Source organism: Vombatus ursinus, unplaced genomic scaffold (genome assembly GCF_900497805.2).
Source record: "Vombatus ursinus unplaced genomic scaffold, bare-nosed wombat genome assembly UNPS02012179.1, whole genome shotgun sequence".
Lineage (NCBI taxonomy): Eukaryota > Metazoa > Chordata > Mammalia > Diprotodontia > Vombatidae > Vombatus > Vombatus ursinus.
Genome location: NW_020951957.1, coordinates 2,225,279 through 2,242,176, shown reverse-complemented (window position 1 = coordinate 2,242,176; position 16,898 = coordinate 2,225,279). Strand labels below are relative to the sequence as shown.

Below are 16,898 nucleotides of genomic sequence, written 5' to 3'. Positions count from 1 at the left end.
GTGACTTGGCCAAAGTTACCCAGGTAGGACTTGAATCCAGGTGTTCCTTTCACTAAGATATCTCTACTACTCTCCCATGCCATTTTGCCCTCATTACTTCAACTTTATTTAAAGGCTCAAATCATTTTAAAAACTAGATAGGCAATAGTTTGCTATTTTCTGGACTCGCCCAACTCAACATTGCTGAAATGGATGACTAATGGGGAACATTTTTGTTTGTTTGATTGTTTCTGATTTGCCAGGTAGCTCTTCCTGATTTTCTTGGAAACCACACTATCCCACCAGCCCTCTGCTTATGCTGACTTACACCCTCCAAAGACTGGATGCCTCCAGAACAAACATAGGGAGAAGGGTCTAAATTAGGGACAGTTTTCTTAGCTTTGTTTTCATTTTCCATTTATTTCCATTGACAGAGTTACTGGGTAGTACAAGAATGGCATTTTTATTCATAGAAATGACATTAATAGTAGTTCAGTAATAAATGAGAGCAGTGCAGGGCTAACCATAATAGTGTACCCATTTACCAAGGCATTCAAGATTCCAAATAAAACTTCACAATAAATAAAGGAGGAGGCATAGCTTAAAACACAACAAAGCAAAAATAGACCAACAAGAACAACACAAAAATGTGACTTAAAAAACTTTCTTATGCTAAGAATAAAAGTTATAAATGAAATCATGCAGTGGGAGGGGGATTGAGGGAATTAACAGTGAACATCATAACAAACAGTTTGGCAGATAAGAAAAACATTCAAGTATCCGGGAAGAGATTGTGAAGTGTGGGAGGAGATTAAGATACATGTTCAGGAAAAATTGGGTTCTATTTACTACCTTAGGAGAGACACCCATGTGGCTCTCTGTGTCAGTCCAGAGTTTAGCCTAGGCGGGCAATAAGCAAAAGACTGATTCCATTGTCTTTAGCACCTTTAACTAGTTGCAAGGATGGACTGAAACTCAGTGCTGGCATTGATTGTTGAATGAATGTGAATGTTTTGAGACAAATGGATTTTTTTCAACATATGAGGTTTCACTTATACCAACATGACTTCAAGTCTCTAACCAAGCACAAGAAGTGTGTTTGGGGAATATAGGAAAAGACAAAGGAAGACAGTGGAAAAAAAAATAAAGTTCAGCAAAGTTGCTAATTTATTATTCTAAAAATTCAGTTTCAAAACACAATTGAAACTAAGAGTTGGATAATACTTCAGTGGGGCTGATTCTGCACCAAGACACTTATTTCTCTTAAAAAACAAAAACAAAACAAAACAAAAAAACAAACAAACAAGTAATAGGAAGCAGTACCCTCATCTCTTGTGGCTGGATGATTTGCCAGAATCAAATAGTGGCTGGTTTTTTTATATACTTAGGGAAGACATGCTTGCCATGGGAGTAGAAAAATAAAATTTATTTGTTAAATTACACATAAATATAAGGTACAAATGTATTTTTAAAATACAGATTAAGATAACCACACTTGCATTGTGTACATATGAAAATACAGTATTTAATATTCCATATACACAGACACATTTATGATAAATGCAACTAATTGGCAATGCCAGTTCTGTCTTTCCCCCCCTTGTTTCCATAAAAATGGAAAAAAAAAGATGCTTTTTTTTTTCAAACTTCTCTAGCTCTGTCGGACATCTTGTAGCAGCTTGTTAATCTCTGCCACCAGCTCACTGGCATCCATGAGTTCATGCTTCCCATCATTGAGATGGTTGAGTACATTATCAAAATCATCTTCCTCATAGTTTTCAGGAATCTCTTCCATAGCTGGAAGCCATTTGGAAGAAGGTTGCACACTTGAGTGAGTCCCCAGGGTGGGCCCTGTGGTGCTGGCAGGATTTTGGAAATGGGTACTGGCTGCCCAGGCTGCCACCCCTTGTGGGTAACCCACAGTCTTGGCTGGGAGAGTTCCCTTTCGACGCTCTAATGAGTTGGCCCGGTCTACCTCGTTGCACTCAGTGTAGGTGTCCAGAGACGGAGGTAACAAACGCTGAAACACGCTGCTCATTTCAGAGAGCAAAGAAGACGTGCATGTGTCCCCAGGGTCTTCTTCATTCTGCACATCCTTCCCAAAGGTGGAAAAACTCTTTTTCTTTTCACTGGAGTCATTAGGCTGGGATTCCTCTTCCAGACTCTGATGGGGGTGCTGGGGTTGTGGCTGGGATGGAAATTCTTCTCCCGGAATGAACATGTTGCTTCGATAATCAGAAGATGGGGAGGGAAGAGGTGGCATCCAGCATTGGTCTGAGTGTCCCAGCACTCTGCATTCATCTGTGCATAGCCGCATAGCTGCAATCAGAATATATGTGGGGGGTTAATAGTCAATCTTAGCTAAACATCTGAGTCATAAAGGTCATTTATGCAAGAAGGTGAAAGTGTGATTAAAAACATTTTAATTATAATGATGATGACTGACATCTGCAGCACTTCAAGATTTACCTTGAAATACACACACACACACACACACACACAAACACACATAATCCTTTGACCATCATAACAACCATGCAGCCCAGATACCATAGATGTTATTAATTCCACCTTTACAGATGAAAAACCTGAGATTCAATAAGCTTAAAAGGGCATAGTATCAACATAGGTTAATAGAGCATAGGGTGAGATCTGGAAGGTGCCTCAGAGCTTAGCTAGTCCAGCGTTCCCATTTTATAGATGAGGAAACTGAAGCTCAGTGAGACTAAAGTGATTTGACTATGGTCGTACAACTACTAAGGTTTGAGAGACTCTGAAACTATTGCACATAGAAGGATTCTTTCTAAGTGGTCTTCAGCAAATCATTTCCCTAATGATGATGGTGATGATGATCATGATAGTGACTAGTGACTTAAGGTTTTCAAATCACTTTATAAATATTACCTCATTTTATCCTCACAATAACCATGAAAGGTAGATGCTATTATTATTATTGTTTCCATTTTACAGTTGAGGAAACTAAGATAAACAGTGGTTAAATGACCTGTCCAGGATCATACAGTTAGTAAGTATCTGAAAGAGAATTTGAACTCAGGTCTTCCTTACTTCAAGCCTAATGCTCTATCCACTGCTTCTGCAGGTTATCTATAGGCAGCTGGCATATAGAATGTATAAGATATGAGAGAATCCTTCCACAATACAGGTGGATCTTACTATCCTACACACAATACATATATGAACAATTACTAGACAATGGTGTCTGTTTATGGGCTCCACTTCTACATATGGAAATAATTTGGGGACATTTAACCATGAAGAACTAAAATGGCTAAGAATTTAGGAGACAGAAACTGTTAAGTAGAAGACTGTATGGAGTAATTTTGTCCTTTGTTCTCCAAGAGGACCAATGACATCAGAAGGGTGATGTCATGACTTGCAAGTGAATTGGATTTAAGTGAAACAAGGCTCTTCAAAGTCACCAGCCTCACTCTCTCCTCTAGAGCCATCTGGGCCCAGTGGCAAGATATAGATCAGGACGACTAGAGATGGCCCCGGATGCAGTGGGAGCCTTTTTAAGCTAAGGGCTTTCCCAGGTCTCAGTTTGTCCCTTGTTGATTGACTGATTGAGCTAATGACAATAGTCAGTGTTTGTTGTGTTTGTAAAAACAGGACTGGTGAGAATGAGTCCATATTCCTTCGTAAGCTTTGGAAATCCTCCTCAGCACATAGCTCTCCAGGGGACTTCAACCTATAGCCAAATTAACATTCATCACAATCTTTCCTTAGCCCTGAATTGCCTGTTCTACAAGACAAGAACCTGAAGTCCAAACCTTGTTGGCAATAAGTTTCTGAAAGCAATTTAACCCTTCCAGATCCTTTTTTTTTTTTCCCTTTGGAAATATTCTTTCCTTTCAGGCACATTCTGACTAATTCTCTCTTTCTCAGCTGATGCTAAATTGAAGTCCTTATCATCTTACACCTGAATTTCTATAAAAATTTCCTGGCTTGTCTCCTTGCCTTTATCATCTTCTTTCTCCTTCAGACCATTGCATCAATTAAGCACATTGCTGTCACACTTCATCAAGAGGCTTCATTAACCCTTCAGAAATTCAGTGATTTCATCGTGGTGGTTTTCCTTTTCATCAATGTAAATAAGAATCCCATCCATTGTAGACCATTACACAAATTTATGCAGCCAGAAAGTTCATCACCCAATTGCCAACTGTCTGGTAATAAACTTCTTTGAATTGGCCAAAAGAAGGTCACATACATACATACACACACCCACATGGACACACATAAGTTTGATGTAGGAATGTATTCACACAAATGGTCTTTGATAAATATACTTTGCATCACATTGCCAAGAGTAGTAGCAAGAACGTGAAGGAAGAAAAAGGGAAAGTCTGAGACATAAGTATTAACACCTACCCTATCAGAAACTGTGCAAGGAATATAAGCTTCTTGAGAGCAGGTCTTGTTTCACTTTTTTCTAGGTATCTCCAGTGCCTAGCACAGTGAGTGTCACATGGAATAAGAGAATTAGAGCTGTGTGGTACATTACAGGTCACCTTGTCTAACCCTCCTCCCATTTTATAGATAAGAAAACAGTATTAACTTAATGTTTATTTTATTGAAATTGAATTGATTGAAAGGTAGGGCAGAGACTAGGCATTGAGAGCCACTGGATTAAGTCTGCCATGAAATTCTAATACCTAAGGAGTAGAAATTAATTAATTAAGGTGAAGAGAGAGCTAAGTAAGGCCAATCCTCAACTTTTTGGATTGTTGATGCATAGAAAGAGTTATGAGCTATTGGTCTCCATCTCTTATAACCAAGGTTGTGAAAGGAATAGGATCTTACCTGGATTATTTCCATAACCTCTTACTTAGTCTCCCTAGATTCCATCCTCCACATATCTTCCCAATAATTTTCCAAAAGTGCAGCTCTAACCATGTCTCCCTTCTGCTCAGGAAGTTCAAGTGGCTCCTTACTGCCTCTAAGAGTAAATGTAACCTCAACCTGGCCTTTAAAGCCCTCCAGAGTCTGGCTCCAACATATATTTCTGGACCTATTTCATATTATTCTCTTTTACATATTCTATTTCAGCCAAACTGGCCTACACACTATTCCCTAAACTCAGTGTTGTACTTTGGGCCATGCCATAGCCTAAGTTGCTCTCTGTGCCTGGGATGTACTCTTTTTTTAACTTTTAAAATCCCTGTCTTCCTTCAAGGCCCAGGTCAGGTGCCACTTATGGAACAAAAACTCTGCTGATTCTCCTAACATTCACTACTTTTTCTTTCCTCACTTACTGAGAGAAAAGATTCAGAATGTATATAAAGCTGGCCTCAGAGTCAGGAAGATTTGGGGTCTGGAGAAGACACCTTAGGTGCAGCCAAAATTATGTGTATCCATCCATACATTCTTCTTTATATGCATGTGTCCGTGCATACACAGATTCTATTTACGTATATACACATGCACACATATTCCAGTTTTATAAAAGTGCTTTACTTGTTTTACATATTTTTAAAATTTATTATTTTTTTTTTTGGTAAGGGAATTGGGGTTAAGTGACTTGCCTAGGGTCACACAGCTAGTAAGTGTCAAGTGTTTGGTTTGAGGCCAGATTTGAACTCAGGTCCTCCTGACTCCAGGGCCAGTGCTCCATCCACTGCACCACCTAGCTGCCCTCATGTTTTACATTTTTAAATGAAATATCATTCCCATGATTTATAACAGATAAAATATACATATTCTTTTGGGACACTTGAGTGGCACAAAAATTTCCAAATAACTGACTATATCTATGTCATCTATGTAAGTATCTATATGTGCAATACTTTTTTGTGTATATCTATATACATATATCCATACATGGAATTCCCACTTACTTATTGTGTCCCACCAGTAGAATGTAAGCTCCTTGAGAGCAGGGACCCCTTTTTCCTTCTAGTATCTACAGTGTTGAGTACAGTGTCTCTCATTCAAAAGGTGCTTATGAAATGTTCATTGAATTGAAATGTTGAATTGAATGAATAAATTGATGTTGTTAGGCAATGAATAGGTCATGGATTCTCCATATGATAGTTTTAAAATAGAAAAGATGGATCAATAGATCGATAGATAGATAGATAGATAGATAGATAGATAGATAGATAGATAATCTTATTCTGGCTTCTCTGTCATCTCTGCAACAGTCAGGGATCCTAGCATCATAAGTGTTGGGGTAAAAGGGGACTTGGAGGTCATATTCCCCAACTCTCTTACTTAGCAGATAAAGAAACTAAAGCCAGGAAAGGGGGGGGTGCATAACCAAAGTTACCTGGAAATAAACATCAGAACTTGGATTTGAACCCAGGTCCTTTGATTCTAAATATAGAACCCTGGGAAGAGACAAAATGTCCCTGAATTTGCCCCCATGACATGTACTTCTTCAGTTTTATAACTGGAAAGTGCTTGGAATGTTTTACATTTTTACATGAAGCATCATTCCTGTTATTTATAACAGGAAAAGCACACTTTCTTCTGGGAATCTTGAGTTGGATCAAGATTTCCAAAGAATTGAATACAGGGATAATTTGATCAACGATATGTTGCCAAAGAATTATAATGAAAACTGAGCGATTAAAGAGGTAGACATTATTATACTAACCATCAAGAAATCAGCCTCTGCCTCATGAATATTTCAGAAGTATTAAAGATTAGGGACAATATGGCATAATAGAGTGCTGGACTAGGACCTATGTTCTGTTCCTATTTCTGACGGTTACTGGCTGTGTGACCCTAGATCTCTCATTTGATTTTTTGGTGCTTCAGGCAACACCCTAGAAATGACTAAGTCAAATGGAATATGCAATATGCTTTCCCATAGGGCGTCCCCACCCTGGGAGGAATTCTACACCCTGAAGAAGTTATAAATTCTTTGCCTGTTAGAATGGTAAAAGATGCTTTTCCATCTTTACTGCACAAAGGAAAAAAGAAGCATGCTGTATTGAACTAACAGAAGGGAAAGGAGGTCAGCCTTCAAATAAGAATGAGAGAGAAAGAAGGAATTAAAGCAGTGATGAGGAATATTTCTATTACTTTAGTTAATGTTTCTCTCTCTTCTCTAGAGCCTTAGCTGCTAACAAAGTATTGAGATAAAGGGATATGAATATTCTCTCCGGATTTTCATGGTTCACTGCTGCAAATACTACATAGCAGTGATGGCTCATCTATCAGGTTTAAAAGGCATGTTCCATAAATAAAGTCCACGAGCTAAATAGTATTAAATCTTGTTGTCCTCATTTTATAGATGAGGAAAAGTCAAAAAAGGGTTGAGAGACTTGCATAGAATCACAGAGCTGGTAAGGCATAGCCTAGGAACTTCACCTAGTTCTTTGACTCCCAATCCAGTGTTCTGCCCAGTAAACTATCTGAAAACTGCCTAGCAGTTAATTCTTAGCATTTGAATAGGTGAGGAGGGGAAGGTGGGAGGTAGAAACATCCTGTATCAGAAAAGCATAACAAAGATTTGGTTGTGAGGATTAGCATAGTGTCTGAATAATAGTGAGGAAGCTGCCCTGATTATTATTACTATTTTTAGGGTGGGGAGGGGAGAGGGGAATTGTATATTCTTTCACTGAGCTTTTAATAAACAACCTTTTTGTGCCAGGTTCTGTGCTTGGGAATGCAGGTACATAAACAAACATGAACTAGTCCCAGGTGGCAAGGAATTTATATTCTATTGAATGTGTCAGTTGGAAATGTAACCTGGGAACAGAGTATAGAAGATTTTGAATGTTAAGATAATATCAATAACCAGATCATCAGGGGATTTAGAGGAGAAAGGATTGTTAGAGGTCATTTAGGCCAATTCCTTGACTTTATAGGTCAGAAAACTGAAAACTAGAAAGGTGAAGTCAAAATTTGCATAGTGAGTAAGAACATGGGCCAGAATATGAATTCAGCTGTTGAGATTTCAAATCAGATGAAAGATGAAAGAGACTGGCAGTGAGGATACAAGATAGAAAGCTGTCAAACTAAGCCATATGTACCTACTTACATAAGAAGAAACAGGTATCATCAGAATGACAGACACATCAAAGGAGAAGATTTTTGACGTATTGAGTGTTCATTTCACTCTGTATCCAACTAGAAGATACGTTTATTGAATTGTGGAGTGCATATGTTTGCATATGTATACATATCTATATACATGTGCGAATATGTATAGATGCTTACATATATGAAAGGCAGCACAGAAAAGTATATAGATAGCTGTCCTCAGAATCAGGCAGACAGCTTTAAGTCTTGACCCTGACACATACTGCCTTCAGGACCCTGAGTGAGTAACTTAACCTCTCAGTGCTCCCAGACAACTCCTAATACTGAAGTTATAGAGTAGGTGCTGATCTACATTGGTAGAAAAAAGTTTCCATATTGGAGGTTCCCTATACCATTGAAAATAAGTTCCACTACATACACATAAATGCACCTTATGAGGCAAGTGAAAACTGAAGTCTCCAGAGGAGCTGTTTCATACACTAAAGACACTATAAGCTGCTTGAGAGAAAGGGGTTATTTTTTACCTTTCTTTGTATCACTAGAACAGGCCTGCACAACCTATGACCCATGGCCCGTGGCCTGTGACCCATGAAAAATGTAGCGGAAAACATCCTTTGTATGTAGAGGAAATCCACAAGCAGCTGAGGGCCATAAGCAACATAAGCAGTTTGTGCAGGCCTGCCCTAGAACTTAGCATTGTGACAGACATATAGTAGATGCTTGAGAAACACTTGTTGACTGACCAACTGACGACAGATATAGTGCTGTATGTACAGTGGAAAGTGAATTAGACTGGGAAACAAGAAACCAAGGGCTCAAATCTCAACTCTATTGTGATCTTGGTGAAGTAAATCACTTCTTTTTACTCTCTGAATCAATAAAACCAGAGGGTCAAACTAGATCTCCAAAGTCCTTTCCTATATTTCTTGGTCTAATGATCTCAAAGCTCTGTCTTTCTGGGATTCAGTGACTACATCTAAAATCCCACAAGGGAGATTCTGAAGTTGAGTGAAGAAGATATGAGAAGCCCCATACAGATGAAAATGGAGTCATGCCCCCTGCATGTAATTCTAGGTACTTAATAGGGCAAGGAAACACAACCCAGAAGAAAAGTGATGAGGTAACTAAATACTAATATGTTGGATATGTTCACAAGGAGCTTTCCTTGGAGAGCATGTGACTCTTACTTTAAGTTTGCCTAGATGTATTCAAGAGTACCCTGAAGGTAGGTGGTGTTGAATTCAGAAAACAAGGAAAGGACACTCTTGTTACATAAAGAGAAGAAAGACCTGTATTTATCACTGTCCACAACACAAAATATGGAGGATTACAGAATAAATTAAAGACACTTAAATAAAGAAATTTGATCATGAATTAAAATCACAGTTGACTTGATATCTTTTATAAATTTCATATTATGAGAGGGTACAGTTAATTTATTGACAACTTTCCCCAGAACAAGGTTGTTTTTTTCTCTTCCCCTCTAACCTAAATCAAAGTTTGCTGGTTGTGTACTACTTTATTTTTTTTTAAATAAATAATGTTTAATGAGGAAAACATGATCTACGAATTGAAAGATTCAATCTGTTGTACCCTACTTCATTCTTAGAAGTTACTTTTGACAATCTTATGATGATGATGATGATGATAAGCCATGCTAACCCCTCCCCCTAAGTAATCTTCTTTCATAGTATAGGAACTCTTTTGACCATCTGAGGACCATGAAATGGATATTGTATTAACAATAGAATGACTATTATATAGATCACTGTCCTGATCAGATGGCTATAGCAATGCCTATCCTTGGAATATAGTAAATGGAAGAAAATAGGACAAAAAGTGATTTATTCAATGACTAGCCAAACTGTGGATTCTTATTACCCTAAATATGTTGATATAAATATGTAGCTGATGATAGAAATAATTCTCAGATGTAAAGCCATTGAGTTATTTTATGCAATACTGGAAAGAACCTTTGATCTTGATTCTGAAAACTCCAGAAGATACAGAGTCCTAGACACCAGAAGACTTCCCAGGGTTACTCAAGCTTCTTGTCTCTAGGCCTCCTTATGTTCATCTGTAACATGAGGGAGGTGGGCTAAAGGTCCTTTCCACCTCTATATCCTGTGACTTGTGACCCTCTTGTCCACTTTTTCACCTTGCTTTCCTTACCTTTTGTTTTAGTATCAGAAGCCAATTATTTGTGTTTTCATTCCATAGTATTTTCCAGGACTTAAGACAGTTTATTGAATATCATTGTACCTCATTTTCAAGTGAAAATCATATTTAATATAAACTAAATGAATTTTACATTTTAATAATTTTCCAAAACTAAAATTCAGGGGGTTATGCACTAATTCTCTGGGGCCTTTAAAAGGCTGTTTGTGCCATAGTTCTAGTGTAGGGATTCTTAACCTGGGGTCCATGAAGGAGAGAGAGAAAGAAAGAGAGAGAGAGAGAATTGCATTTTTATATAATTGGTTCCCTTTGTAATCCTATGTATATTATTATATGCATTTGGGGTACATAGATTTCACCAGACTGCAAAAAGGATCCATGGTTCTAGTGGGATGCTGCTCTATTCTGTAAGAGATGTTCTATGTCTGTGGGACCATAAAGCTATTACAACTTTCCAGATGACTCTTCGGATGTGTTGGGCCCTAAGGAAAATCAAGCACCATTATGCTTTTCCCTCTCTAGTTCCATAATTTACAAGTGAACATTGTTCTCTTGGGGCCTTCTTTCTCTTTCCCCAATGTGTTGGACCAAACAACTAGGAAGTCCAGCAGTGGTAATCAACTTCCCCTGCTATGTTTAGAGACCACAATATGGCATCTTTTGCTATACTTTAGTTTCTGGTTCTGAAAAACAGTTCCCAAGACAGGAAACATTTCTTCTAAATTATAGTTCTAGGCATGACCATATACTAGGACAATGAGGCTACATGGAAATATCCACCCAGTAATTTTAGAAACAGTTCTCCATGGGGGTTTAGGGGTGGGGTACAGTGCCCTGCTTAAGACCAATAGCTCCTAAAAGTAATTTTAAAATGTTTCATCCTAAGTGTTACCTTCCTACCTGCTTTTGGAGATGACATATATTTATCTGGAGAGAATAGAAGTGAAAAAAAGGAAAGAAGGAATTAAAAAACGGGAAAAGCAACAACATAAGGGACCCAATGTTTTCACTTTACTGACATGTCATTTAGAGAGTCCTAGAAATAGCTACTCATTACATAGCTATTCATTACATTCTTACCTGCAGGAATTCTTCCATCGGTGAGGAAGAGGTCACTGAAACCTTCCCCAAGTAGCCGGTCTATTGGAGAATCACGACCCAGATCATAATCACTGTCCCCTGCCTCGCTGTCACCTCGGCCACTGTCCTTCAAGCTGAATTTATCCATATCTTGAAGGGCATATCTGTAAACATAAATCAGGCCATAATACAGGAGTGCATGGATATTACTATTCAAAGTTGCCTATTTCTGTTTGAGGATACCACATAATAGATGAGCAGAATGTTTATAAATTTCTTACCTGTAGCTCCTGGAGTATTTATTTCCCCGAAAACTTGGTCGTGGCTGATATTGGCCCTGATGAAGCATTGAGAGAAGCTGAGAGACCTGCTGGAAGAAAGATAGTAAACACAAGTCCTAGAAATAAAATTCTGAATAACTGCTAGAACTATTTTGGGAAGAAAGGGAAGGATGAGGGTCCAGACCTATATTTCATCAATCTGGAAAATACCTGATGTGAAATGCTATTCTCTGATACAAATCAGCAGCTTATCTATAACTTACAGCCAAGTTGCCTGAGACATTGTAAGGTTATGTGATTTGCCTACGGTCACACAACATGTGTGTGTAAGAAGCAAGACTTGAACCCAGGTTTTTCTAACCCCAAAACCATCTTTCTATATACTATACCCTACTGCCTCTCACAAGTGCAATATTATGGGGAGAAAAAGAGGAATTGGTTATTTCTGACTCCTTAGTGAATATGCTAGTTCAGCTTTAAAGTTTCACAGGCATAAAGAATTCATTAGAGCCAGCATTTGCATGGTTCAGTGCCTGTCACCAAAAGATAAACATTCTCAAGTCATTTCCCAGAAACTAAATCATAACCTCAAAGAGCTTGCTAATTTTGCATCAAAATCAATGGCAAATGATTGAAAAATTTGTCAGTAATTAGATTGAGTTGATTATTTCTTGGAAAAGCAGGTTTCTTTTAAATAACTAACAGATCTATTTCTATTTCAGATTCAGATCAAACATATTCTGCTTCTATTTCAGATTCAAAGATCAATTATTGATATTAAGATACAGGGGGGATATTATATAACACTCTGGTCTATAAGATCTCTAGGTAAAATGGTCACAGTACTTTTATATCTTCCTAGTAGCTGAACACCTATTGCAGACAACAGAATGTTAAAAAGAGTATGAAAGTAATGTACAGAAGAATTTGGTTTACTATAATCCTGACTCTCTCACCCTACTACGCTGGGTGATCCACTAAGTCTCTCTTGGCCTCAGTTGTCTCATCTGTAAAATGATGGATTTGGACTAGGTAACCTCTACAGCTTGAAAATCCCATGATTTCATGTTAAATGTATTTGGACAGTAGGATTACCAATTTAGAGTTACAAGGGTCTTCAAAGGTCATCTAGTTCACACTCATCATTTGACAGAAGAGGCCATCTGAGACTCAAGAAGATTAATTGAGTTGCCCATAGCCAAACAGATTGTGAGTGGGTTTTGAATACAGGTACCATACTTACTCCAATTCCATTGCTCTTTATTATTTGAAGGCACTTTCATATAGAAGGAAAATGAAAATATAGTGTTCTTCACTCTAAATCTCTGTGTGTATATTCTTATGTATATATTTATGCATATATGCACATACACATATGGTTTGTGTATATGTATAAACACACATGCATATGCATGAACATATATGTATATATGTGTACCACACACATATATGTATATGTGTGTATGTGTGTATATATGTAAATATATATAGAGAGAGAGAGAGAAAGAGAGAGACAGAGACAGAGACAGGGAGAGAGAGAGAGAGAGAGAGAGAGTATATGCTGGGTGATCCTGGTCATTTGCCTCAGTTTCCTCATCTCTAATTTCAGGATATGTTCACATGTCTATTCATATAATATACACATATATAGACCAATACCAGCTATTGTATGATATGCACATATAAGTATATACATATCCACATATATTTACCCACACACACATGCATAAATATCAACATAAGTATACACGTAAATGCATGTGTATATATGTTATATGCAAGCTTACTCTATTTTAATTGCCTTATACTTAATTTATATTTTGCTCAATTATCTACAGATTAAGAGAGAGTATTTTGTAGTATTTATAGAAACACTTTTCAGACTGAGATGTACTAATGTCCTAATTCTGATTGTGTACTAATGAATGGACTTAGATACCATAGTTGATTATCTTACCTCAACAGCAGGAGTAGCATGGGTGAGTTCCAATGAGAAGTTCTCAGGCACATGGTTTGATGAGATTGTCACTAGGCTATTGAGTGACTGGTGGCTGTGGTGACTCTGTCTACTGCTCATCTGCCCTCTTTCCAGAGTGGGAGAAGAAGAGGGAGATGACCTATGATGGGATCTAATGGGCAAAGTGCCATTAATTGTAGGCACTAGAGTAATATCTCCTTTGTGAATCTGCCTGGAGGGTCTTTTTGGGTGGTGCTGGTAGGTAGATTCTGCCACCCTACAGTTGTAGGACCGGTTGTCTTTCTTCTCTCTGTTGCACCGGGTTGCAAAGAGGACCATGATGACCAATAAGACAGCACAGATAGCTCCCAAGGAGATAATTATTATCATGGAGACATCCATAGAGGTCTGACTAACTGAGGTCATTGCCGTACTTGTCACTGATTCAACAAACTCAAAAACTGAACACTTCAAAAATGCTTTGGTATGGAGCTGGGGACTGCCTTTATCCTGAACAAGTACAGTAAGCTCCCATTCAGTGTGAGGAGTGGACTCCATGCTCACATTGGTATAGATGTCACATGATTTGGGGTCTATGACAAAGCTATTGTCTTCATTCCCTGCTATTATGGAACAGCTTAGTTCTGCATTCATGCCAGAGTCCCGGTCTACAGCCTTTACTCTGGTAACATGGAAGCCACTTTCAGCCCCTTTAGGGATTGGGATTTCCGCTGTGTTATTTCGAAGGGCAGGGCCTACAATCACAGGGACGTTGTCATTTTCATCGATGATAGTGAGCACAACTGTGGTATTGCTGACGAGTTGTGTTGGACTTCCCCCATCCCTGGCTTCAACCACAAAAGCAATCTGACTTACTTCTTCATGATCAAAGATTCTGAGGGCATAGATGGCACCATTAGATGGGTCAATGGTTACATAGGTAGTTATGGAACTTCCCAGGATAAAACTCTCTAAAATGGTATAGGTGACCTGTCCGTTTTCTCCTAGGTCAGGATCAGTGGCTGTGACAGAAGTGATATATGCCCCTGGAGAATTATTCTCAGAGATGACAAATTCATATCGGCTTCTCTGGAAATGGGGTGGATTGTCATTTACATCATTGATTTGGACAGTGAAATGTTTCACTGTTGAGAGACTAGGGGTTCCCCTGTCCTCTGCAATTACAGTCAAACTATATTCAGATCTCTTTTCTCTGTCCAGTGTGGCATTAGTCAAGATCAAATAATTGTTTTCATAGGTCTTCTGAAGTTTAAAATGACCATGTCCATGAAGTTTGCAAACTATTTCTCCATTCAGTCCAGAATCCTTGTCTTGTACCCTCACCAAAGCAACAAACGAGTCAATGGGATCCCCTTCAAAAACATAAGATATTTCCTCTTTGCCAGGAGACATCAGGTTTATGTTAATTTCAGGCTTATTGTCATTTACATCTACAACCTTAATGATGATTTTGCAGTGAGCTGGAATTGAATTGGGACCCATATCCTGGGCCTGAGCATCAATTTCATAGGATTTGGTGGTCTCATAGTCCACTTGCTTGAAAAGGGTCAAATGGCCTCTTTCAGAATCAATCTTAAAAGTCTCTATAATTTTGGGAGACACATGACTGCTGAAGGAATACACGATTTTCCCATTGGCGCCCTCATCTGGATCAGTGGCATTCAGGTCTAGGAGCAAAGTCCCCACTGGGGAGTTCTCCAATAGCTGGATTACATAAGATTGTTTCTCAAAAACAGGACTGTTGTCATTAGAGTCCGAAATGCTTATTTTGAGGATGGAGGATCCAGATCTCTGAGGCACTCCCATGTCAGAGGCAGTGAGCTGGAGTTCGTAGCTGGACTTCAGCTCCCTGTCCAATTCTCTCACCACAATGAGCTCTGCATATTTCGCCCCGTCTGTCCTAGTACGCACCTCGATATTAAAAAAGTCATTAGCAGAGAGGGAGTACGTATGGAGAGAGTTCTCCCCAACATCTGGATCGAACGCGCTGTCCAAGGGAATCCGAGTCCCGACAGCTGCGCTCTCGGATATCTCAATAGGGATGAGAGGTCGGGAAAACTGGGGGGAATTGTCATTAATATCCAGCACCTCCACTTCAACGTGGAAAAGCTGCAGATGCTCCGTGGGCAGAGTGATCACATCAAACTCGATAGAACAGTTCAAGTTTTTCTGGCAGAGTTGTTCCCGGTCAATTTTCGCCCCTATGCTGATTTCCCCGTTATCCTCTCGGACTGTGAGTAAAGGAGAATTCCCCCTTTGCATTGCTCGGAAGCGCACCGTAGTCGGGTTAGGGAGCTTAGATAAAACATCAGCCACATCCTCCGACAGCCTCGCAACCACCGAGCCAACCCTCTGTTCTTCGTAAATCCTGTATTTCAAATTCTTGCCCTGCACGTCTCCGTTGAAAAAGAACAGGAACAGTGCAAAAAAGGCTATAAAGTGCATCGTCCAACTCGTTTGGTGCATTGGGTGAGTTTCTGCAATTCACCTCTCCCAACAACTTGAAGAAAAGAAAAAAAGAAAAAAAAAGAAAAAAGAAAACAATAGCAGTCCTTTCAACTTCCTCAGGTCACTTAAACCCAGTCTATATTTGGTCCCTTAAACTTGAAGAAGGCTTTTTCTAACCCAGTAGACCAATTAATTGTTCACAAACTTCTTGTTTAAAAATAAAAATTAAAAAAAAAAACGTCTGGTTTATACACACCATGTCATGACTTCCAGCTCTGCTCTGCACGTAAGCCGATCCCAGGCATATCTTCTCCGCTGGTTCCTTTTCCAGGCAGAAATGTGTCACATCAGTCCTTTCTCCCTTGAGCAGTCCGTATCCATTAAAGCAGGATGCCCGCCGAGCGAGTCTGCAGTGTGTCTTTCCTGAAAGATCCTTTCCCCCCCTTTCTCTGCTCGGCTGCAGACTAAATACCCTTGATTGCTGACTCCAGTCTAAAATCTGTATAACTTCAGTTCAACTCAGACAAAGCTTTTTTTGCCCGGCATGTGTTGAAACGCTTCCAGCCAATCAGAGCACTCCCAAATCAAAGGCTGGTGGAGTCACAAAAGAGGGAAAGAGAGAGAGAAGGAGAGGAGAGAAAGGGCGAGGGGGGAGAGCTGGAAGATCCTGGGGGATGGGGGAAGGGCTGGGGAGGCTGGAGGAGAAGGATGATAGCTATTCCTTCCCTCTTGCCTCTTTTCCTCCGGGCTCCTCCCTCCCCTTCACCACACACCCCCCCCCCCCCCTTCATTTTACTGCATTCACTTTCTTAGAGTGTGCCACAACAAAGGGGAGACAAATTACTAAAGAAAAACTTTAAATCAACTTCGGGTCGTGTCTTTATTTATATGACACTTGAAATTGTTCTTGTAATCTTAATTAGGCTGCCTTCTTCTGCAAA

The 16,898-nt window shown here is 39.2% G+C and overlaps 1 protein-coding gene across 4 annotated transcripts; it reads right to left on the bottom strand.

Moving 5' to 3' along the window:
• Window positions 1-379: 379 nt before the first annotated feature.
• Window positions 380-16,442, bottom strand: PCDH18 (protocadherin 18). 4 transcript variants are annotated; one of them, XM_027857580.1, is made up of 5 exons: window positions 16,214-16,442; window positions 13,489-16,009; window positions 11,532-11,620; window positions 11,251-11,414; window positions 380-2,298 (listed from the first exon to the last, which is right to left on the bottom strand). In XM_027857580.1, the coding sequence occupies exons 2-5, from the start codon at window positions 15,973-15,975 to the stop codon at window positions 1,631-1,633; spliced, it is 3,408 nt and encodes a 1,135-aa protein (XP_027713381.1). In that variant the 5' UTR covers window positions 15,976-16,009; window positions 16,214-16,442; the 3' UTR covers window positions 380-1,630. The 4 variants fall into 4 exon arrangements, with proteins under 4 accessions (XP_027713381.1, XP_027713380.1, XP_027713382.1 ...); XM_027857579.1 differs by lacking the exon at window positions 16,214-16,442 and having other exon boundaries at window positions 13,489-16,202; XM_027857581.1 differs by lacking the exon at window positions 16,214-16,442 and having other exon boundaries at window positions 11,532-11,617; window positions 13,489-16,202.
• Between the last annotated feature and the right edge of the window lie 456 nt (window positions 16,443-16,898).